Source organism: Anser brachyrhynchus, assembly GCF_964034855.1.
Source record: "Anser brachyrhynchus genome assembly, chromosome: 13".
NCBI classification, from domain to species: Eukaryota; Metazoa; Chordata; class Aves; order Anseriformes; family Anatidae; genus Anser; species Anser brachyrhynchus.
Window position 1 is genome coordinate 278890 of NC_137708.1, and position 20560 is coordinate 299449.

At 40.0% G+C, this 20560-nt stretch overlaps 1 protein-coding gene across 4 annotated transcripts in view; it reads left to right on the plus strand.

Moving 5' to 3' along the window:
- Positions 1 to 66: 66 nt before the first annotated feature.
- ZC3H12B (zinc finger CCCH-type containing 12B) overlaps positions 67 to 20560 on the plus strand; it is a 32871-nt gene continuing 12377 nt past the window's right edge. For 2 of the 4 annotated variants that reach the window (XM_080553746.1, XM_080553747.1), the window contains exons 1-2: positions 67 to 436; positions 19714 to 20489. In XM_080553746.1, the coding sequence (XP_080409872.1) occupies positions 19879 to 20489 (611 nt within the window). In that variant the 5' untranslated portion in view covers positions 67 to 436; positions 19714 to 19878. Of the gene's footprint in view, positions 437 to 585; positions 932 to 1026; positions 1048 to 19713; positions 20490 to 20560 lie in introns of those variants that run through there. The other 2 variants (XM_080553744.1, XM_080553745.1) reach the window with 2 other exon arrangements.

A 20560-nucleotide genomic window follows, 5' to 3' on the forward strand; every position in this document is an offset into this window, starting at 1 on the left:
GCACCCTGGCGCCGGGCGGGAGCGGAAGGCCGGTGCGCGCGGCCGCGTGTCGACGGCGCGTGCGCTGCCACCGGGAGCGCGCGCGGCGCCGCGAGGAGCCGGGCGCCCGCAGCGGCGGGGGCTGGGCGCGGTTGCTAGGCGACGGCGCCCGGGCAGCGGCGTTGGCCCGGCGGAGGCGCGGGCAGGGATGAGGCGGAGGCAGCGGCCCCCGCGCTCCCGCCGCCGCTGAGCCCGCTCCCGCCCCGTCCCGCCCGGGCCTCGCTGCCCGCTCCCCCCGCTCCTCTCCCCTCGCTCCAGCCTGCCCTCCCCCCTCCATGCGGCGGGAGCGGCCGGAGTGGGGCCCGTGCCGCGGCCGCGCCGAGCCCCGCCGCCCCTCGACTCTCCGCCGCCAGCCGCCGCAGGGAGCCGCGGGCGGTGTCTGCAGCGACAACAGCGGGTGAGGCCCCGGCTGCGGGCGGGGGTGGGCGCGGGGCGGCAGCAGGCGCCGGGCACCGCTCCCCGGCGGCGGCGGGGGGGGGGAGGGATGCTCCGCTCTGCGTGACCCGCGAGGCCGGCGGGACGCCCCCTGCCGCCCGACGGGCGCTCTCCGGGCCGGGCCGCGGCCGAGCGCGGCCTCCTCCTCCTCCTTCCTCCTCCTCCTCTGTCCGCACTCGCGGCCCGAGCCGGGTGCGTGCCCGGGCGGGGCGCGCGGGGCCTGGAGCGGGCGCTGGTGCTCCGCCGGCCCCCGCACGCCGCGGGAGTGCGGCCGGGACCCGGGAGCCCGCCGTGGCCTGGCGGCGGAAGGGGCCTGGGCGGGGGCTGGGGGACCGGGAAACGCGCCCGGTGCCGTTTAGCGATGCCAAGTGCAAGGCTGCGGCAGTGCGCTGCTCGGGGATGTGCTCTGCGCCCGGGCATGAGGCGGGGAGCGAGAAACGTGCGTTATAAAAGCAAGGTGATCCAATGAGGAAATTACTTTTGTAGAGGGTGCCTGGTGGTCGCTGCTCACAGCCTTCCGTTTCTCTTTGTAGCGCAAGTGTCAGTGAGAGATGGTGACTTACGGCAGGATAGGTGAGGTTTAAGGCAGCTTTCTAACGTGCTCATGTAAAAATGTTGGTTTTCATAGCTCTCTGCTTTTCTGTTTTGAGACTGTATTTCACAAGACCTGTATATTTCCTTCCCAAGTAACAAAGCAGTCAGATGGAATGCAAAAGCTATACTGTGTCTTCTTAAGTTGACAAATGTGCATATTCTGGTCACTTAATGACCTCCATGTGATATACTGTCTTTTTTTTTTTTTTTAAGCCTTGTATTGTAGTGATAGGCGGGTACTGTCATAAATTGGAAGGAGGAATAGAAGGAAAATGAAAGTATTGCTTGTTTATGAACTTCTGCTGAGCATATCAGTAGTTCGGTGTGTCTGGGAGTGTGCAGCAGTCCGGATCCGTCTGATTTCATATGTTCAGTGCGTTTGTTCATTTAAATGGTTGTCTATGAAGTAGTCGCTTTTGTACAGGAAGCACCCTTTGTTAAAGAAATGTGTATTTTACTTGCCAGATTCTGTAAATGGACTATGGTATGTAGAACTGAAAGGTACATTTTACAAGTGTAGCTAACATTGCTTACAAAATGATCTTCGTGTCTAGCTGGAAAAGTGGGTTAGTGGGGATGTCAAGGTCATTTTCACATTTAGAACAATTCAACTGCGGTTGGAACATGTTATTTTTTTCTTCACTGTCACATTACCCATATATCGGTCCTGTAGCTGCTGATATTTTCTGGACCTGTCTTCTAAAATGTTCTAATGGTTACTGAGTTTTAACAGAAGTCCTCTTTAAAGCTTCTGTAAAGCTATTACATTTCATGTGAATAATCCCTTAAAGATGTATTTAAAAAATCTAACAGCACCCAAAGTCACTAATCAAAAAGAATGGAAACAAAAGATGTTAAGAGGGTGAATGAATATCAGTGACACTTTATGTGCGGATGAACTAGTAGGAAAGTCAATTCTTACCGTCAACTGCGGTGAGTAAGTTCTAGCTTTCAGTTCTTTGATCTTTTGGGATGCCTTTTCCAATGCAAATTATTCCATTGTAGTCATCTACTGTTTCTGGCTTTCCTAACCGCTTTACAGTATGCAACTGAGATGTCATTTTGTTAAACATTTATAGTTCTATTATAGATCCGCAAATAATAGAAATAAAACAAATTGCTTTTGTCACTTGCTCTCTGTTACTATTTACATCAAGGGCAGAAGCACTGGAGCTCTTCTTACTCACCTATTTTGATTATGGAATCTGTTAGACATAAAGGGCTTTGAGGAACCATGTGTACATGGCTGGACAGGTGTGCGTATGTGTGGATATACACATATTTTTTGTAGGGTTAACTTAAAAGACTGTTTTTTCAAGGCATTATAAATGAGAAGCATGTTTGAGTAATAATACTGGATTTTTTTAAAAAATCTTTCCATCTGTTACTGTTTTTTTCTTATTTTTGCCTACTTTTTTCTTTTTTTTTTTTCTTTTTATAAGCTATCTTTGATGTCATGTATTTTATGGTAACATAGAAAATTAATCTGGAAGTAAGAATACCATGGCCAGCTTTGGAAATCTAGGCTTACTGATTCCATTACATGCAGTATTGTTTGATATGTTTCAGATTTAGGAAACACGTGTGGAAGTGCAGAGCTAATCAGTATAGGATCCCCTAAGATGTAACTTTATTGCTCTGAGGTGAGCAATTTGTTCATGAAATTGGCCATAATAAGAGAAACTCTTCATTAGCTGTCCGTCTCAACTCAAATATATATATTGTTTCTATATTTAAATAGTACTTTAGCTAAGTATCTTTCAGTTTTAAAGGAAGCTGTTGTATTTCATATTCTTACTTGAGTTATTTTTGACTTTGCTTGCTAGCAAACCGGGGTGAATCACCACGTCAAAATAAAATCTAGACTTTACATCGTTTGTTGTGGGCTTCCTCTGGAATTTCATTAGGCTATAACAGTACACTATACTTAAGCCTTTTACAAATCCTAGCTTATGCCAAGGTACTTGTTGGTTACCTAGCTGAAATATAAGAGCTCATTTTCCACATTCAGTTCATCTGGAGAGAGTCCCCTCATCAAGATTAATATCAGTTCTGATTAGTCGAGTCTACTTGTTCATTTTTCTAGGGAGCAATGCTATAATACAGTCAGAATATTAAACCTTAGGCTAAAGCCAAAGAATCAAACTAAAATTATTTTTAGTAAGGGCATCCACAAGAAATTTGATATATTTGCTCCTTTAATGAGCCCACAGACACCTCAGCCAAATCATACAAAGTCAAAAGTAGGTCAGAATTTTAAACTAAAAACCATGAGATCACCCCTCTCTCTTCCCTCTTTTCTTTCTTTTTTCTTAAGTTCAAATAGTAATTTTAGACTCTTTGCCAAGTCTTTTTTTTTTTTTTTTTTTCTGATTTGTAGGTTGTCCTGACTGGGGGGGAATCTTCCTCTCTCTCAGGCCTAGTCCACATGTAGATCATCTCTCTTTAAAGAGTAAGATACAGTTGCCAGAGCATAGGGATCTGCTGTTTTCATTTTTGAAAGCAAAACAGTAGGCTTTTCCTGTAGTCTTCTTGAAAATGATTTTCAGGCTTCTTTGCCTTGGAAATGAACAGCGTTGTCATATTAGGAATGAATAAGTCTTAGAATAAAAGAATAATTTAGGTTGGAATGGACTTCTGGAGGTAATCTAGTCCAACACTCTGCTTAAAGCAGACCTAATTAGTGACTGACCCTGTTTTTGCAAAAGCAGCATAGCAAGTCTGAAAATCTCTAGCCACAAGACACTTTTAAACCCTTCTTACTGCTTTCCATAAAGGTACTGTTTGATGCTAACTCAATGAGGTGTCTCTGTCTGATTCTGATGTTTTTTTTTAGTAGCTTCTGAAGAGGCTGGTTGTGTATCAGGAAGCATATATGCTAGCTGCTGAGTTCGTCCTGCTTCCTGTGGGATGGCATAGCAGGTAGGGGTCCACTTAGTATATTGAGGCCTTTAGAAACCGAATACACTTTGTTTTGCAGGTTTCTCAAAGATTACTTTGTTACTAAATGAGATTTTTGGTTAAAGGAGGATTTGGTTTAGTCTACCAAAGTAGAGTTCTAAATATTCAATTACAAAATTACAGTCAGTATAAGTTAAAATGATAGAATGCATCACATGTTTGATGTGTCTTTGACTTCGCTGCACTTACAATTTTATGTTTTCTTTTCCTTCCTAGAGCATTAATGAGTCATATGGATCTGCAGGGTAGCAGCCTCCTATCTGAATGTGGATTAGGAAAATGAGCATAGTATTGCTTTGGTTTTAGATTTCAGTCCATGATTTCAGTTCATAAGGAACTGCTAACAACTACTCTTTCAAGGGGTTATAATTCTGCTCTCATATTTTACGTGAGGATGTCAACTGAAGCGTAAATGTTGCCTTGGTAGGGACAACAGACTTTTTCAGTAGCAAATATGCTAGCCATAATTACTTAAGATTATTGGAAAGAGAAGATTGGTGGAAAGAGGTACCACGTATCGTTCTGACACCCTTTTTTTGAATGCATGCTTACTGTCTAGGGTGTGGTATTTTTTTTTCTGTCTTTTTTTCTTTGTCTTAAGAAGTCAAGTGCAATACCTGGTGCAAAAGAAATGCTCCCTTTCCTTCCCTCCAGAAGTCAGGCCTGTACTTGATATTTGTCTTGTGCTCAGCACTACCTAGGTCAAAAAGTTGGTTGACTCCGTGCACAAATCATGTATCTTAAGAAACAGATTAAAAAAAGCCACTTCCTGTATTTATAATTCCAACTATGTCCATCCTACCCCTTTGAATTCATATTTAGGAGTGTCACAAAATGAATGAAGTCTGAGGTATGATGCTTAAATTCTACGCTGACTTTGTGTCTCTTAGTTCACACTTGATTTGTGGTGTATTCCTTCTTCTTAAGCAATTTCAAATCCTCTTTTTATGCGATGTGCTACACGCAGCTTGCTTTTATGTATACTCTAATACTGGGATCAGTGATTATTTGAAGTACTTACTGAAATAAATTTGAAATATCTCAGACATTGAGATGAGACAGTTTATAGTGATATTACAGTTTTTCAGTTTAACAAAACTAGACAATATGCTAAGAATGATGTGAAGAGGGATAAACTTCTAACACAGGTTTTCTTTTCTACTGCGTTGTTTCTGTCCTGTGTTTTGAATTAAATCCTGTAATCTTCACCGAAGCAAAATAACATCTTTGGGGCCTTGGGATTCATTGCATATCTGTGCTGCAAAGAATACCTTGTTTTATTTAGTGTTCCAAATCTGCCATGACCTGTTAAAGAGGTTTTAGTCTGGATTTTCAGAAGTGGCCATTGGTTCTCAAAATTCTAGCTAATCAAAATGGTTTTACTCATTTCCCTGTTGTCTGTTAACTGGGTAATGTTTTCCTTTTACTGGCATTGCCTCTAGGTTAATTTCTGAATCTTTTATGAAAGCTTAGCTATGGAAAAGAGCCACAGATGTTCATTCATATACTTTAAAATTTTCAGAAAAACTTGCTAGGCAGATACGTAATCAAAGGCAGAAAAATGAATTTCTGAGCATCTTCTATGAGATCGTATTTCTGATGCAGAGGAGGAGCATTGTGCTGTTCTGTTTAGTGTCTTGCTTGCTATGGAGTGGTTGAGCAGAATTGTAACTCGTTACCATTTCCTCAAAGCTGGACAAGGAAATTTTCATCAAGGTCAGCTAAAAAAGATCTGAATCTTTGAACCCGCTGAAACTCAGTAATAGGTGTGGAAAATTCTTTGTTTTTAGGCTTGGTCACTAGAATAGTGGCATTTCATCTAATTTTGGACAAAATAAAAAGACCAATAAGGACTCAGGGTTGTGCTCATTATCTTTCACAGATTCGGAAGTAAATAGTGGCTCTCGGATGTTCATCTGAGTGTCTGGCCAGTGCTGAATGAAATTGTCACTCCAATGCCTTGCTCAAAACACCAGTCTCTTGCATTCAGCCATGGTGAAATGGATGGTCCTGTCTGCACACCTGAACCTCTAAAGACAGTCTCAATAAAAATGTGTAAAACACAGTTTTTTAAAAAGAATAAAAAAGCAGAATCCTGCTAGATACATTCAGAGTGCTTATTCATGTGATCTTGTTGACGTTACCTAGAGCTACACTTCAAACTGTACTATAAATTAACAAAGACTCCATTTTTGCAAAAGCATCGCATTTTGTAGTCACTTTAATTTCAAAATGGCCAAAATAATTTTGTAGTTTTTGTACAAAATCTATTTTGTCCTGTTTTTCTACAGTCTTGCAACACTTGGCACAGTGGATGAAAATTAACTATGTTAAACCTACCATGTTTGTTTCAGGCTGAAAATAATTCACTACTAATATTCAAAAAATGAATGGGTGAAAATGATTAATTCCTGCTGAATTACAGCATATACATTACGGTATGCATGCATGTGTAAACTGTCATATATCCTTATCATCTCTGTTTAAAATAAGGATGAGTATGGAAATCTAGTAAGGTCAAGGTGTATAAACACACAAACAAAACACTACAGATCATCCCACCTTTTTCATTTTAGCAGGGACAAAATAATTCCACATAATATAGAATCACAGAATATCCCGAGTTGGAAGGGACTCACAAGATTAGAGTCCCAACTCCTGGCTCCACACAGGACCACCCAAAAATCAGACCCTATGTCTGTGAGCATTGTCCAAACTCGGTGTTGTGACCATGTCCCTTGGGAGACCGTTCCAGTGCCTGACTACCTCTGGGTGCAGAACCTTTCCCTAGCCCCCAGCCTGACCCTCCCCTGTCCCAGCTCCATGCTGTTCCCTCGGGTCCTGTCGCTGTCCCCAGAGAGCAGAGCTCAGAGCCTGCCCCTGGCTCCCCCCATGAGAGAGCTTCAGGCCACCAGGAGGCCTCCCCTCAGCCTGCTCTGCTCTGGGCTGAACAAACCCAGGGACCTCAGCCGCCCCTCATACATCTTCCCTCTAGACGCTTCCTTCACCGTCTTTGTAGCGCTCTTTTGGATGCTCTCTGATAGTTTTATGCCCTTATGTTGTGGCACCCAAAAGTGCACACAGTACACACAGTGCAACTCTTTACATTTTTTAAATACATTCTGAAATACCAAAACTTTAATTTTAGAATATTCTAAGATCTTGTTCAGTTGTGAATCTTTCCCAGCAGATGAGTAAAAGTATATACCCAGAATGAGAAAAAGCTCTTATTTTTATTTGTGGCTTAAAGCTGACAGTGAAGTCTGTATCAGTAGATACAATAATCTACTACCTCCAAAAATATTAAAAGCAACAAAAAGTAATGAGTAATATTTTTACACTGCTGAAATAAGATTACAAGGAGGTTGTTTCTTCACTGTTGCGAAAACACCAATGTTGAGTTTTGTCACTATTTCATGAGCATTGTAGAAATGCATTTTTCAAAATACAGAGCTAATTCCAAGTTCAGATGTCCTCTGACAATCACTACTGTATAAGTATTGTTCTGTCATACTCTTGAAGACTGTTGTTTAATGCATTTCATAGAATCCTAGAATGGCTCGGGTTGGAAGGGCCATTAAACATCATCTAGCTCCAACCGCCCTGCCATGGGCAGGGCTGCCACCCACTAGATGAGGCTGCCCAGGACCTCATCTAACCTGTCCTTGGACACCTCCAGGAATGGGGCATTCACAGCCTCTCTGGGCAACCTGTGCCATTGTTTTGGTTCCAGTGTTTATATTTGTTTTGTTTGTTTTGTGTTTCAGACCCAGATTGTAGTGTCTTCAGAACGGCAATTAGTCAAGTGTTAAAGAAAATGACCAAAGTGTGCTCTGGCAGCGTTTCTTTCTACTAACCGCTAGTCCGTGCTGTAGCATGCTGCAGCATTGAAGAGCGTGTTGGATTTAGTGTCTCTGAACACTGAATCGTAATTAAACACTTCTCTTTCTTTTTACCTCTACTCGTATTGTTTCCATGGTTTTAGTCTCTTACTTTACCGGAGTTGGTATGTGTGTAACCAGGAAGTTTTTGTGTTAGCAGGCTTATGCGACATCTATACTGTAATCACAAGGTGTAGTTGCAGTAAATGGATAGTATGCCTGCCCTTACCTGTCGTTTAGTTGTGAAGACTGTAGGAGGGTTTTCAGTCATTCACTGTAGAATAAATAACCTGCGATCGTGCTAGGTTTATACTGTCTTTTGAAGTCCATGTTGTTATGTTCAGTTTGGATTTATGTCTTTGTGTAGTTCAGTCACTTTCTGATAATCTGGAAATAATCACAGTAATTGAAGACTTGGTCGTTGTTTAGAATGGCTGACTTCCAGAAGGATGCCTTTTCCCTGTAGGCCTGTGTTACAGTGACGAATCTGCACAGAGTAGCACGCTAACAATAGCAGAATGAGATGAAGAATGAAGTGAGAAACTAAGACATTAGAATTCATCATGAAGCAATGGAGGGAATAGCTTCATTTTTAATGATTTATATTTTTTTCTTGTGAAGATGTTTATTTGACAGTTTAAGAAATATAAAAGGAGAAATTTGCAATATTTATTCCTCACTGTGCATATAGAACTTCCCTAGATGTTACTATTTTACATGGTTACTATTTGGTTACTTCTTTTTTTCTTCACAAAGTACTATAAAAAATAATTTATTAACGGCATATATTTCAAAATATACAAGAAAAAAACACACATTGCTCTCCCTTCTTAAAATAAACATTACAGAATCATTGTAATCTGTACTTTTTTTCCCATGTGAGAGAATTTGAGAAAATACTCAGGTTGTGTTTTTGTAACCCTGCTTTTTAGTATCTGCAATGACAGAAAGTAGGCAAACCTGCTTTAAAGTTGATTAAATGAGTTAATGAAATAGATTTTTTTTTCATTTAAAAGTTGTTCCTCATAGTAGATGTGTGCATCATGTAATTGTCCCTTTGTTTTTGAAGGTTGTGGTTCAGAGCACAGAGGTGATAGAAAGATACAGTTTCCTAAGGGATGGAAAAAAAAAATCAGTTCATTATTTCACCCCGTATTCTCTGTTTCTTTTGGTTCTGCTGAAATCAGCAGGCTTTGAGTAGAGCTACTTCTAGCACAAGATCTTTCATAGTCATTGTCATTTGAATAGTAATTGTTAAGTAATTCTCGAATGTTTTTCATAAACATTTCAGTACTTCATTACCTAGCAGACGTTTTCCTTATGTTTTATTACCATCAAAATTAAATGGATACTTACATTTTGGTGCTTTGTGAACAAAATATGGAGATGCTTTTGCCTGACCGGTCCTCTGAATCACATTACCACTTCTACTAGTTGGTCGTGACTGTGCTGAAAGAAGTGTTTAGGTAAGAAAACTTGGTTGCTTAGCAATGACCATCAAGAGACTCAGATTTTTAAAGCTGCAGTATATACTTTTCTAATATATAGTTAAAATCTGTTCTGATGAGAAATTTGTAGTATCTTTTGTTTCTCTCCTTAAATGTTTGTTCTTATTTTGCTGTCTTGGAGAGAATGTAACTTGTACTAAATAACCACTCAAATTTCAGTTTGTTTAATGTTCTTGTTTATGATCCATATGAGCTTTTATTCTATCTTTGAGAAAATTTTGAGGCACACAGGCTTTTCTCAATTTAGTAATTATCAGCAAAATCAAGTGCTGTTGAAATTATTTGGGTAATATTTGTTCTGTCTTAACTTGTAAGTAGAATATTTATTTTTAATTTTACCTCGTGTGATAACTCCTTAATACATCTGTGCTAACTTTGCAGTTTACTCTAACTGTGGTAAGTTTACAGTATAAGCCATAACAAAACAAAAAAGTAGAAAATTAACTGCAAGGTGAGCTTCACAGGCAGAAGACTGTTTTTTTCCAGTAACTTTTTTTCTATGCGGGTAAGGACAAAGTGAGCATAAAGGCAGTAAGATAGCAGAGAACTCTCAGCAAAGCACCTATTGCTACCAGAAACAGAGCACAGCTTAAATATGCTTGGCCAAAGACTTTGCCTGAAAGCTGCCATTTTATTCTACTTGATGCATGAATTGTTTACGCTAGATTAATTGTAATTGACAATTCGCTCTTCTACTGTTCACAGTCTGATACTGTCCTGATAGAGATGTATCGTGTTTGCAGGCTTTATGTACAGCACTGAGATGATACCACTTTATCTCTTCACTTTCTTCCTCCTCCTCCCATCCTTCTTAGTTTTGTAGAGGGTCCCACAGAGTCTCACCACAGTTTGCTTTCAGTTTTTATTCTGTACCCTGTTACTGGGGAGTTAATTCAAATGGTTTGAACTGTTTCTTTGATTTATAGATTTCTCTTCTATAGATCTCTCCTTTTTCTCAAACTTGTGGCTTGAGGAGAATTTGATAATCTTCATAAATGTTCAGCCGCTAACTTAAATTGAAATTGGCTGAAATAGTGCTTTCATTTCTCCTAGATATGTGGGCTTGAAATCTAGGAGTCCTCTTAGACTTCTTAGTCTATCTTAGACCCACGCAGCCAGACCACTTCTAAGATTTCCCAGTGTTACGGTCAGGGAGATGGCTGAGATTGAGTCCTCCATTTCTGTTAATCCACCGAATTGTTTATCCAGGCTCTGAATTCATATTGACATTTTGCCCTAAGCTGCTTGTTTTAATGTGCATGTGTGTATCTGCAAACAAGTGTGTTAGAAACATGCTTTCTTTTCACTTGCCCCTTTAGAACCTTCCTTTAGACTCCTTTGGTGTCCGTGCAAAGTCACAGAATCACAGAATATCCCAAGTTGGAAGGGACCCACAAGGATCATCGATTCCAACTCCTGGCACCACACAGGTCTGCCCAAAAATTGAGACCATGTGACTAAGCGCACAGTCCAAACACTTCTTAAACTCCGACAGGCTTGGTGTCGTGACTATGTCCTTGGGGAGCCTGTTCCAGCACGCGACAACCCTCTCACTGGAGAACCTCTTCCTGATATCCAGTCTGAACCTCCGCTGTTGCAGCTTGACACCATTCCCTCGGGTCCTATCACTGGTGACTAAAGAGAACAGATCGGCACCTGCCCCTCCACTCCCCCTCGTGAGGAAGTTGTGGACGGCGATGAGGTCTCCCCTCAGCCTACTCTTTTTCAGGCTGAACAGGCCCAGTGACCTCAGCCACTCCTCGTACGTCTTCCCCTCTAGGCCCTTCACCATCTTTGTAGCCCTTCTCTGGACACTCTCCAACAGTTTCATTTCCTTTTTGTACTGTGGTGCCCAGAAGTGCACACAGTACTACTTCTAAAGCTGCCTGGAAAAACAGCGACCCACAACAATACCAAAATGGTCCTTGTAGTTTTTCTTCTGTTCAAATTATCGCTTGTTTAATTCATTCGTAATTTGTCATCATAATTCTAGATTATATTTTATCTGAGCAGGGACTACATGGTTAGAATAGAATAGGAACTGATTGAGGTCCCCAGATACATCTGTACTATCCCCGATAGAAAAAATGAATCAGAAATAAAATAATATTGTCAGTATTCCACTATAAGATTACGTGTTTGAATTACTGAAAAGTGCAGTGTAGGAAAAAAAAGAAATTATATATATTATTACAGCATTCAGTTTTTAGTCTAAATGCCAGTAAGTTGGTTGCATACATACATTGCTGCTGACTGGAAGCTCTCTCAGAGATGTAAAAACAACTACATTCAGTGCCACATGTATCAAAAATTGCTGAACTTGGTCATTTAAAGCAAGAAGCAGGAAGATTAATAGCCAGGAGTTGTTTTTTTTATGGATGTGGAAAATGTGAACTAGCAAATGATCTTTTATATGTATTTAAATACATATATTTTAAAAATACTTTATTTTAGACTGTATACAGATTATGTATATTACATACAGACATACAGTAGACATACATTTTAAACCTCAGATATTGTCCTTACTCAATTTCTTTTATTCTAGAAAAATTAACTGGTGGCTTGGATGATGCAAACAATTATCATGTGAGACCCGATGCCATTATTAAAAAAGAAGCTGAATGTATATTGGCTTAGCCATTGCTTTTACAAAAAATGGAAGTTGGAAGGTTTAAGAGCACCACAACAGATGTGTGCTTTGTACCGTTACTATTAACAAAGACAGGTTCATAATTCAGTAACAAAGGTATATTAAAATGTTACATTCTTTGAATTGTTTATTTATTTTATATATTTTTTGGTACTGTATTAAGTCATTTTTAAAAAGAATTTTAAGGCACAATTATTATTTTTGGATGCAACATTTAATTTTAGTGAAATGTATAATATTCAAATAATATTTGACTTAATATTTAAACATTCCAATGTAAATGGTATTGTGTATATTAGGAGTTGGGTTTAGTAGTAGATCTACCTTTTGCTATTTGAACTTTTCTAATCTTTTGTTTATTTTGCTAGAGTATCATGTGATTATCATCTCAGTCACAATTCATTCAGCTCTATGGAAAACATTCTAAAAAATACTTCATAATACTTAGAAATCTTAAGTAGCAAAAAATGTAGGTATCTATATACACGTAATAATAAATTATTCTTGCTTTTTTTTTTTTTTAATAAACTTACCATTTGTGATAAAAAGCTTGTCTACACAACCACAAGGAGCATAAGGTCACAGTGGCAGGCAGGGGAATCCCAGTAACACATGCAGAGAAATGGAGCCCCAGCCCTGCTGTCTCCTGGCTGTCACAGGAGAGCTGTCGGCCCCATGCTCCAGAGGTTCTCTGGAGCATCTCACAGACTGGGGGCTTACTGTCTTTGGGGTATTGGACACACTACAGGGTGCAAGGAAAGAACATTTTGTGATTGCACAAGACTTGGGCAGTCTATGGGAGAAACCAAAGGTGTTTCATGGGTGGCGTGGAGAAGGGGGGAAACGGAGATTTCAAGACAATTTGGGAAGGAGTAACCATGGGAGAATAGAAAGGGGTTAAAAGGGACAGGTTGCCTGTAAAGGGTTTGTTGATCAGTATGCTTGTCTGTCTGTGTCCTGGAACTGGTCGGCACACTCTGTCCTGTCTTCTCGTTAAACTACATTTCTAACTGGTGTGGGGAGGGGTGAGAGGGCAGGGCGTCTCTGTAGGGACCTGTGTGTCCATTGTGTCCATGGTGCAATCAAGTGGAGTATATGCCTGTTGATGGATGATCGCTAGCAAATATCAGGCCACCCTAGTTAACAAGTAGGTTAAGTGGCTTGAGAGCAAGTTGTATGCATGTATCTTTGGGGTGAGACAACAGGAAGAATTGGCAGCCAAAAGGACCAAGAGGTCCAGGCCAGCTGTTGGAGAGAATGTAAGGCCTGGGTGCTGACCTTTCGGTGCGTGTGACTATGTTTACAAGACCCGGCTGCTGGAACATCCATAGTGCTAGGGGTAGGGAGAAGGAAAAATGGTATACGCATCTATGAGCGAGTATCGCCATCCTTGGAGCAAGTTCTTGGGCAACTTCATCTAGCAGAAGAATTGGGATAAGATAACATCCAGAGGTCTCTTCCAACCTCAACCATTTTTTTGTGTGATTTTGTGGGTCTGTACCAGAAATGAGTGGGACTGCAGCCTAATTTAGGATGTTGGCGATTCAGGGCCAACTCTTGGATAAACCCAGCTACTGAAGGGATCCGCACTGTATGTTTGTATGCATTTCCCTTTAATGAACCTTAATTGGCATCAGACGGGGAGGGCAACAAGATGTGAAGCCCTTGGTGCTGTTTGTGAGAGTGCTGCGTGTTCCTGCCTGTGCAGATCTGCGCCCTGCTCTCTTCGCCTACTGGGATTACATGATCAGCCTTGCTATTGGTTGTAGCTGGGGCTGTGGAGCTGCTCAGTGTTTTCTGAACAGAAACCATGGTTACTTGGTACAGTATATAGTGTGTATTTGACAAGTGATATTTAGGAGCCTGTAAGCAGCATGAGAAGCAAGAAACAACATTAGCAACTATAAAAATGCCTTAAAATTATTAAGTTAGGCTTCAATGGCAATAAATGCAAACATGGTGAAACAAGGATCTCAGTTGAAGAGGTAGTGAGGGGGAGGCAAGACAAGCTAATTATGAAAATATCCAAAACAAATTGTAAGAGCAGTAAAAAAAAAGTGGAGGACTTAGACTTGACTTAATGTCAAGATAAAATGTTAATCTTCTGTTTGCTTAACAGCATTTCACCTTTCCTGTGAGAAGGTATAAACAGCGGTGGCCACAACTCTTCTCTGGGTTCTTGGACTTGAGGTAGTGGGATTGAAAATGTTACCACTTTATTTATTTATTAGGACACAAGGCAACAGCTTCAATTTGCACTACAGGAGGATTAGTTTAGATGTCAGGTAGAATTTCTGCACGGGAAGGGTGGCTGGGCATTGGAACAGCCTGCCCAGGGAAGTGGTGGAGTTGCCATCCCTGGAGGTATTTAAGAGACACGTGGATGTGGCGGCTAGCTACAAGGCTTAGCGGTGGACTTGTAGTGTTAGGTGATGGGTGGACCTGATGCTCTTAGGAGTACTTTCCAACCTCAGTGATCCTATGATTCTATTTCCTCTCAGCATCAAGCTTCTTTTAAAGCAGTTTTTTAAGTTCCTACTTACTGTTTTTAATCAGAAATTTCTTTAGTTTGGCTGTTGCAAAGGAAGCAGTTGTACAGTGGACATAAGTGGTGAATTCAAGACACCCTGCGCTTAAGTGTTTTGAAGGTACTGAGAAAAGAGAAAATCATTTCCCTGATGGGCCAACATAATAGATGACTCCTGTATTTAAAGGAGAAGCATGTGGTCCAATAAGAAGGGATAATATACTCAATGCTTGCCATGCTGTAGGTGGAGAGGTAATGATGGTGAATAGAGGTACTTAACTGGATGTCAGAACTAAACTGGGACCAAATATGGTTTCAGACATATGGTGGTACAGTGCTGAGACCTCAGTTTTCCAAGAATAGGGCATCCGAGGCTTTTCAGAATAGTGGTACTGATTAAACCTCGATCATTGACATTGACAATGACAGTGACTGATGTGCTTGTTGGATCAAAATACTAATTTACTGCAAAGCCAACATCATCTGCAGAGATACTGTCTGTACTGAAGTGATCCTGGGCTCCAGAATAAGATGACAGATTTATTTAAAAAACAAAAACAACAACCAACCAAACAAAAAACTTCTGCAACTTGAGGACAAGTAATCGTCACTTTGTGTGCCTTGTCTCAGCTTGAGAATGGGCTTGTTTGGGGAGGGTGGTCTGGATCATAGTTAGTGAAAACACAGTAAATCTATACCAATAACCGTGGGCTATAGAGAGTTCCAGGGGCCATGACAGGGTGTACGTTAGACTGTTCAGGACTGCGAAGAAATGAGGGAGACACCATGGTGCCTTCTGTGTAGCTGAGTGATGGTATTACACGCCTGACTTCTAATCTGGATGGTGTGAGGAAGAAGGCTGTGCTAAAGTAGTGGTAGTTAATGCTGATGCTGCTTTCTCTTTGTTCAGTTCCTCTTGCTGCTACGTTTGCTGGCTTGGGAGCAACACAATGCTTCTTCCTTCCCAGGTGCCCTCTCCCGGTGGTCAGTGGGAAAGTGTGAGGGCTTGGTCCTGTGCAGTAACTCGTTTATTTATTTATTTTTAGTTTTGGTACCCCTGACCTGACGATGAGGTGCCTCATTGTGTGAGAATCTTGATGTAATGTATTTGGGAACAAATTCTACCACGTGCAAGTCTGTGGATGCAGGGAAACAGTTAAGTTGCACAGACAAAGTGACTGGATAAGGGTAGAGAGACTGCTGTACCAGCTGACTGGTTTCGTAGGAGCTCTCTGTACAAAAGTGCATAGGTTCGTAAACATGGGCTCTGGAGACGGCTTCCCTCATTTTCTGGTAACATGGCAGTTGATGCTAGAACAGGTTATCTAAACTATTTGACAAAAATTGCATGTTGAGAAAACAGCTTTGCCTGCTGGTTGTTTAAAGAAAACGAGAAAACCTTTTTGCTTTTCCTGAGGCTACGATGCCTACATACTTTTTTTTTTCCTGCGTGTTTATATTTTAAATTATTTTTGAATTCAGGATTACTTAGGTCTAACTATGATCTAACTGTTGACTTCTTGTTAAAATAGGAGCTTACTTTTAGGGAAGTAAAAATAAAATTTTTGATAAGGTGCTTATATGGTGTTAAATAACAGAAAATTAAAGATATGTATATCTAAGTGGGACAATGCAACAAAATGGTGATATGTGCAGATAAGAGATACTGTTTTCCAGCTAAGAAAGAGGAAAAAAAAAAGCAAATCATTTACAGTTGCCTTAAAAAAAAAAAAGTTGAAAAATCTAAATGCGGAATAAATAGTGATAAGCGATAGTGACAGTCCTAAGCAGATTATTTTTTGACTGTAAAAAAATCACTCTCTCTTTTTAAGTGGATTCAGTTGATTTCACTTCCAGTTGGGTGGGAACATTTCGCTTGCAGCTTAAAGAGTTATCTAACCAATTGTAAGAAAACGTAAATTTGGTCCTGTAAAAATTAGTTTAAGTGGATTATTGTATGTGTATGTGCATCACAAAAAGGGCATGAATGAGTGAGAGTCATTACATTTGTCACTGTTTGGAGTAATTTTGAGACTGATAATGGTCATCAGTCAAGCTAGCCACCTTTGCCACCTATTTTCGTTGGTTACCTAAGAACCACCCAGTTATAGCTGAAAGTCTTACTGTTCATGTTCATCCAAGGAAATCTTCGTTCTGACTGATCTCTGCATGATATGAGAACTAGGACTATATTTTTAGAAGATGCTATTTTTTTTTCTTCTTAACCTTTATTTTCATTTCACGGTTGATGGTTGGAGTAATTCCCTCTTAACCACTTTACAAGGTCACAAGTGAATTGAATAGAATATGAAAGACTTTTTCCTCAAAGCAAACAAAGCACACAATCATAAAATTTTAATCTAAGATACTTGCCTATAATTGCTCATTAGTAAACACAGATTTTCTTTAATACCTCCTACCTTTCATGTCTAAAATCACAACTAGAATGTCTGTAGGTAGATAAGTGTTTTGAGACTTTAGGTGGTGTCACTGGAAATGTTGGTTGAAGCTCATTGTATTCTGGGTAAGTATCTCCCATCTCTACCAGCGCGTAAATTTACCACAACTAAGTGAAATGTATAACTGAAGGGCGTAAATTAGAGTGCAGTCTTGTAGATTTTTACTGTTTGGCCTGTTTACGGTAATTAAAAATTACCGCGTAAACATTCCATAGACAAATACTCTTTGTTTCACCTTGAAACAATTTAAAGCCAATAAGGATCTGTCTTGGAAATGCTTTGACATTTTAGTGGGTTTAATCGTCAATTGTATCACTCTTCTAAAATTGTTTTTCTCTGAAATTTTCTCATAAGCAACAGAAAAACACCATTTAGAGTAGAGAAATAGCCAAAGAGGAAAGCCTTTTGAGACAAGTGGTATATTAGGGGGCTATGACTTTCAGCATCTTATTACCTAAAAGTGAAAGGATATGAAACTAAGGATGAATAATCTTTGACTTACGTGCACACTGCTGGTTCTTTCATTTTCTTTGTGTCTTATAATGCTTTGTAAACTGTCCTCGTTTTTCAGCAAAAAGTAGAAACCATTTTTTCATTTAAAAATACCTTGTGTGCAAGTTTTTTTTTTATATAGATATATATCTATCTCAGCAAATTAAAATATTAACGCATGTCAGTATTTCCGTTATTAGTCTCTTGATTTAAATGTCTAATGATTTTTGCTCTGTGGAACAATTTAAGATTCTGTTTTTAGGAAGAAAATCAAATAAATAATAAAATGAATAGTGTCAGAGGTTTTATTTTAGCCATGCTAGATGCACCTTTTCCCTTCCAATGGAGACTCCAGTAGTTGTTTTCATACCCTAGGTTTAGCAATGCTGTACAGCACAGTAACTCATTTGACGTACATTAGCAGAGTATTTTTCCTGTTGCTTTCTGTTTTGGTAGACTGCAGTAACTAAGTAAGAGCCACTTTGGTCTCTTGGAAAGATAGGAATGAGATTTTAAAAAAGCTTTTGAATACAAGTGTATTTGGTAACGTCTTGTATGTAAATGATTCACATGCTTGTTTGAGTACTTTTTGGAGGAAAGCTTCGTTGTCTTTTAACGCTTGCCTGAATCCTGAAGGAGTGGAAGAGATGTGAGAGGAAATGAAAAAAGTGCATGACAGAGATGTAAATTTATTCTTAGTCACATCAGTGAGGGGCATTATTAGAGGAGGACATCTTTGGCTAATCTATGTTCCAGTGCCAAAGTCATGCTTATTTTGTGTCACAACCATTATCATAGCAATCCTGGGAAAGAGCTTTTAATGTGTCCACAGCTTACATTTACAGAATTCTTCAGAACACAAATGTAACAGGCAGGAGTATATTTGAAAACTGAGGTCAGTACTATGGCTTCATTTGTGATTGGTGTTTAAATGCAGGATCGTGTTCCTCATGCTTCTTCAGACTACATAGTTGCTGACAGAAGTCTCTACTGTAGATGTAGCTTTAAAACAGTTATGCTCTTTTGAGACTTGGGTACCTTTTCATTTTCTCTTTCACTCTTTCATATTTTTGTCTGTAGCTACCTAAGGAGATTACTTTAACAGAAGCAAAATTTTTTAAAATGAGGAACTGGATTTAAAATAAATGGCTTCATCATGACCATTAAATCATTATTTTTCATTACTCATACTGAATTCTGTTTTCTCAGTCTGCTGTTTTACAAAGGGAAGTGGGGCTTGCAACTGTCTGAAAGAAGGCGTCTTGTTAATTACTTTCGTCAGCTTGTCAATTTTGCTGGTCGAAGCTGAAATCCCTTTTATGCCTTTAGTGCTAATTTACAAATTCCTTTTATTACTCCATGTTTCTCCATTAGTTTTCTCCAGTTACCTGTATTTATCTATAGGTCTGAGATGACCATTTTCTCTAAAACATGTTCTGCTATTCTTTTTAAAAAATATTTGTCAAAGTCTCCATGACGTCAGTTCAGCCCTTCATAAGTCACTTTGATCTTCTGCTTTGGCAGACCTCTCAACAGGATTCCTTGAACATTTTCTCTTCTGGTATAAGACAAGAATTATAAGCGTGTATCCTGACTTTCTGACAAAATGTAGTATCCATCCTTGATTTTGGAATTTTCAGTGTAGTAGGTACAGTAAACAAAAAACGCAAGATGATTGTTGCGTAGAACCTTTTTGCATGTTTGTATTTACCTTTGCATGTCTAGCAGCCAGTTTACACTAAACTTAAGAAAGTTTGGCTTGTCACCTCTGATTGTAAAACCTTACGGAAAGAGACTGAAGTGGCTTGTGGTAGAACTTACACGTACTGGAACTCCACACAGTGGGTGCTGAAGTGTACAGACTGTTTCTGCAGTAGAAGGCTGTAAAGACAGCTTTGTAGTGAAAGTCATGGGTCACCCTTTTCATTCTTTTTCTCTGTAAGTATTAATAAGATACTCCAGTAATTACAGCTGTAATTAATACTGCGGAAAGTAAATTTTTCATGTGTAAAGAGACAACAGAATTATATGCTTTATTATGATCAATGTTTATGTGGAAATCTGAATGACTAAGGACCTCTATTGACTTGTAAACGAAGTTATCATAGTAAACTATTTTGCAGAATTCGACAAAAGCTAATTTTTATCTTTTTATTTTTTAAAGGAACTTCATGTTGGCGTTGTTTATGCCAGAACATAGTAAGCAAGACATAGCTCCAGACTTGTGTAAACTTTTATCTAGCCAACACGGACGCAATCGAGTATGAATTCCAGGTTGCTCTGGAAATGAAAGAGAAGTTCTGAGCTCTCTGGCTGGAAGCTGAACGTGATGACGGCCTGGTCTATGGTAGGGAAGCTGAAAATGGAGAAGAGGCACTCCAGAGAAGACAGAAACGTGGAACAAGATGCTGGGGAATGCAGTGCTGAATCCGAGGAATGGACGAGCTCAGAAAGTGAACCTGAGCAACCATACTTCAGAAGAAGCTGTAGCAATATTCAGTGGAGAGAAAAGGAGGTTTCCACTAAACCACATCGGCCACTCTGTCGCTCCCCTTGTTTGGATCGCCCAAGTTTTTCACAGAGCAGTATCACACAAGACCTGAAGCTAGATGAATGCAAAACAAGTTTGGACAAGGAATACCAAGCTAAAATGGATTTTGCTTTAAAACTTGGGTATGCAGGAGATCAAATCCAGGCTGTACTGAATAAATTGGGAGCAGATGCGCTCATCAATGATGTTCTGGCCGAACTTGTGAGACTTGGCAACAAAAATGAATCAGAGGGACAGAACAGTGCCAGCAGTACCACTAGCACTCTGGTGCCAAGAGGCCCTTGTCCAAAGGAAATAGCAAGCCCTGAATTGTCACTTGAAGATGAAGTTGTGGATAACAGTGATAACTTGAGGCCAATCGTCATTGATGGAAGCAATGTGGCTATGAGGTGGGTCTACCTGTCACAACATTTGAAAAGAATAAATCACAAAAATATTTTTGAGCGGAATTGTTATTGAT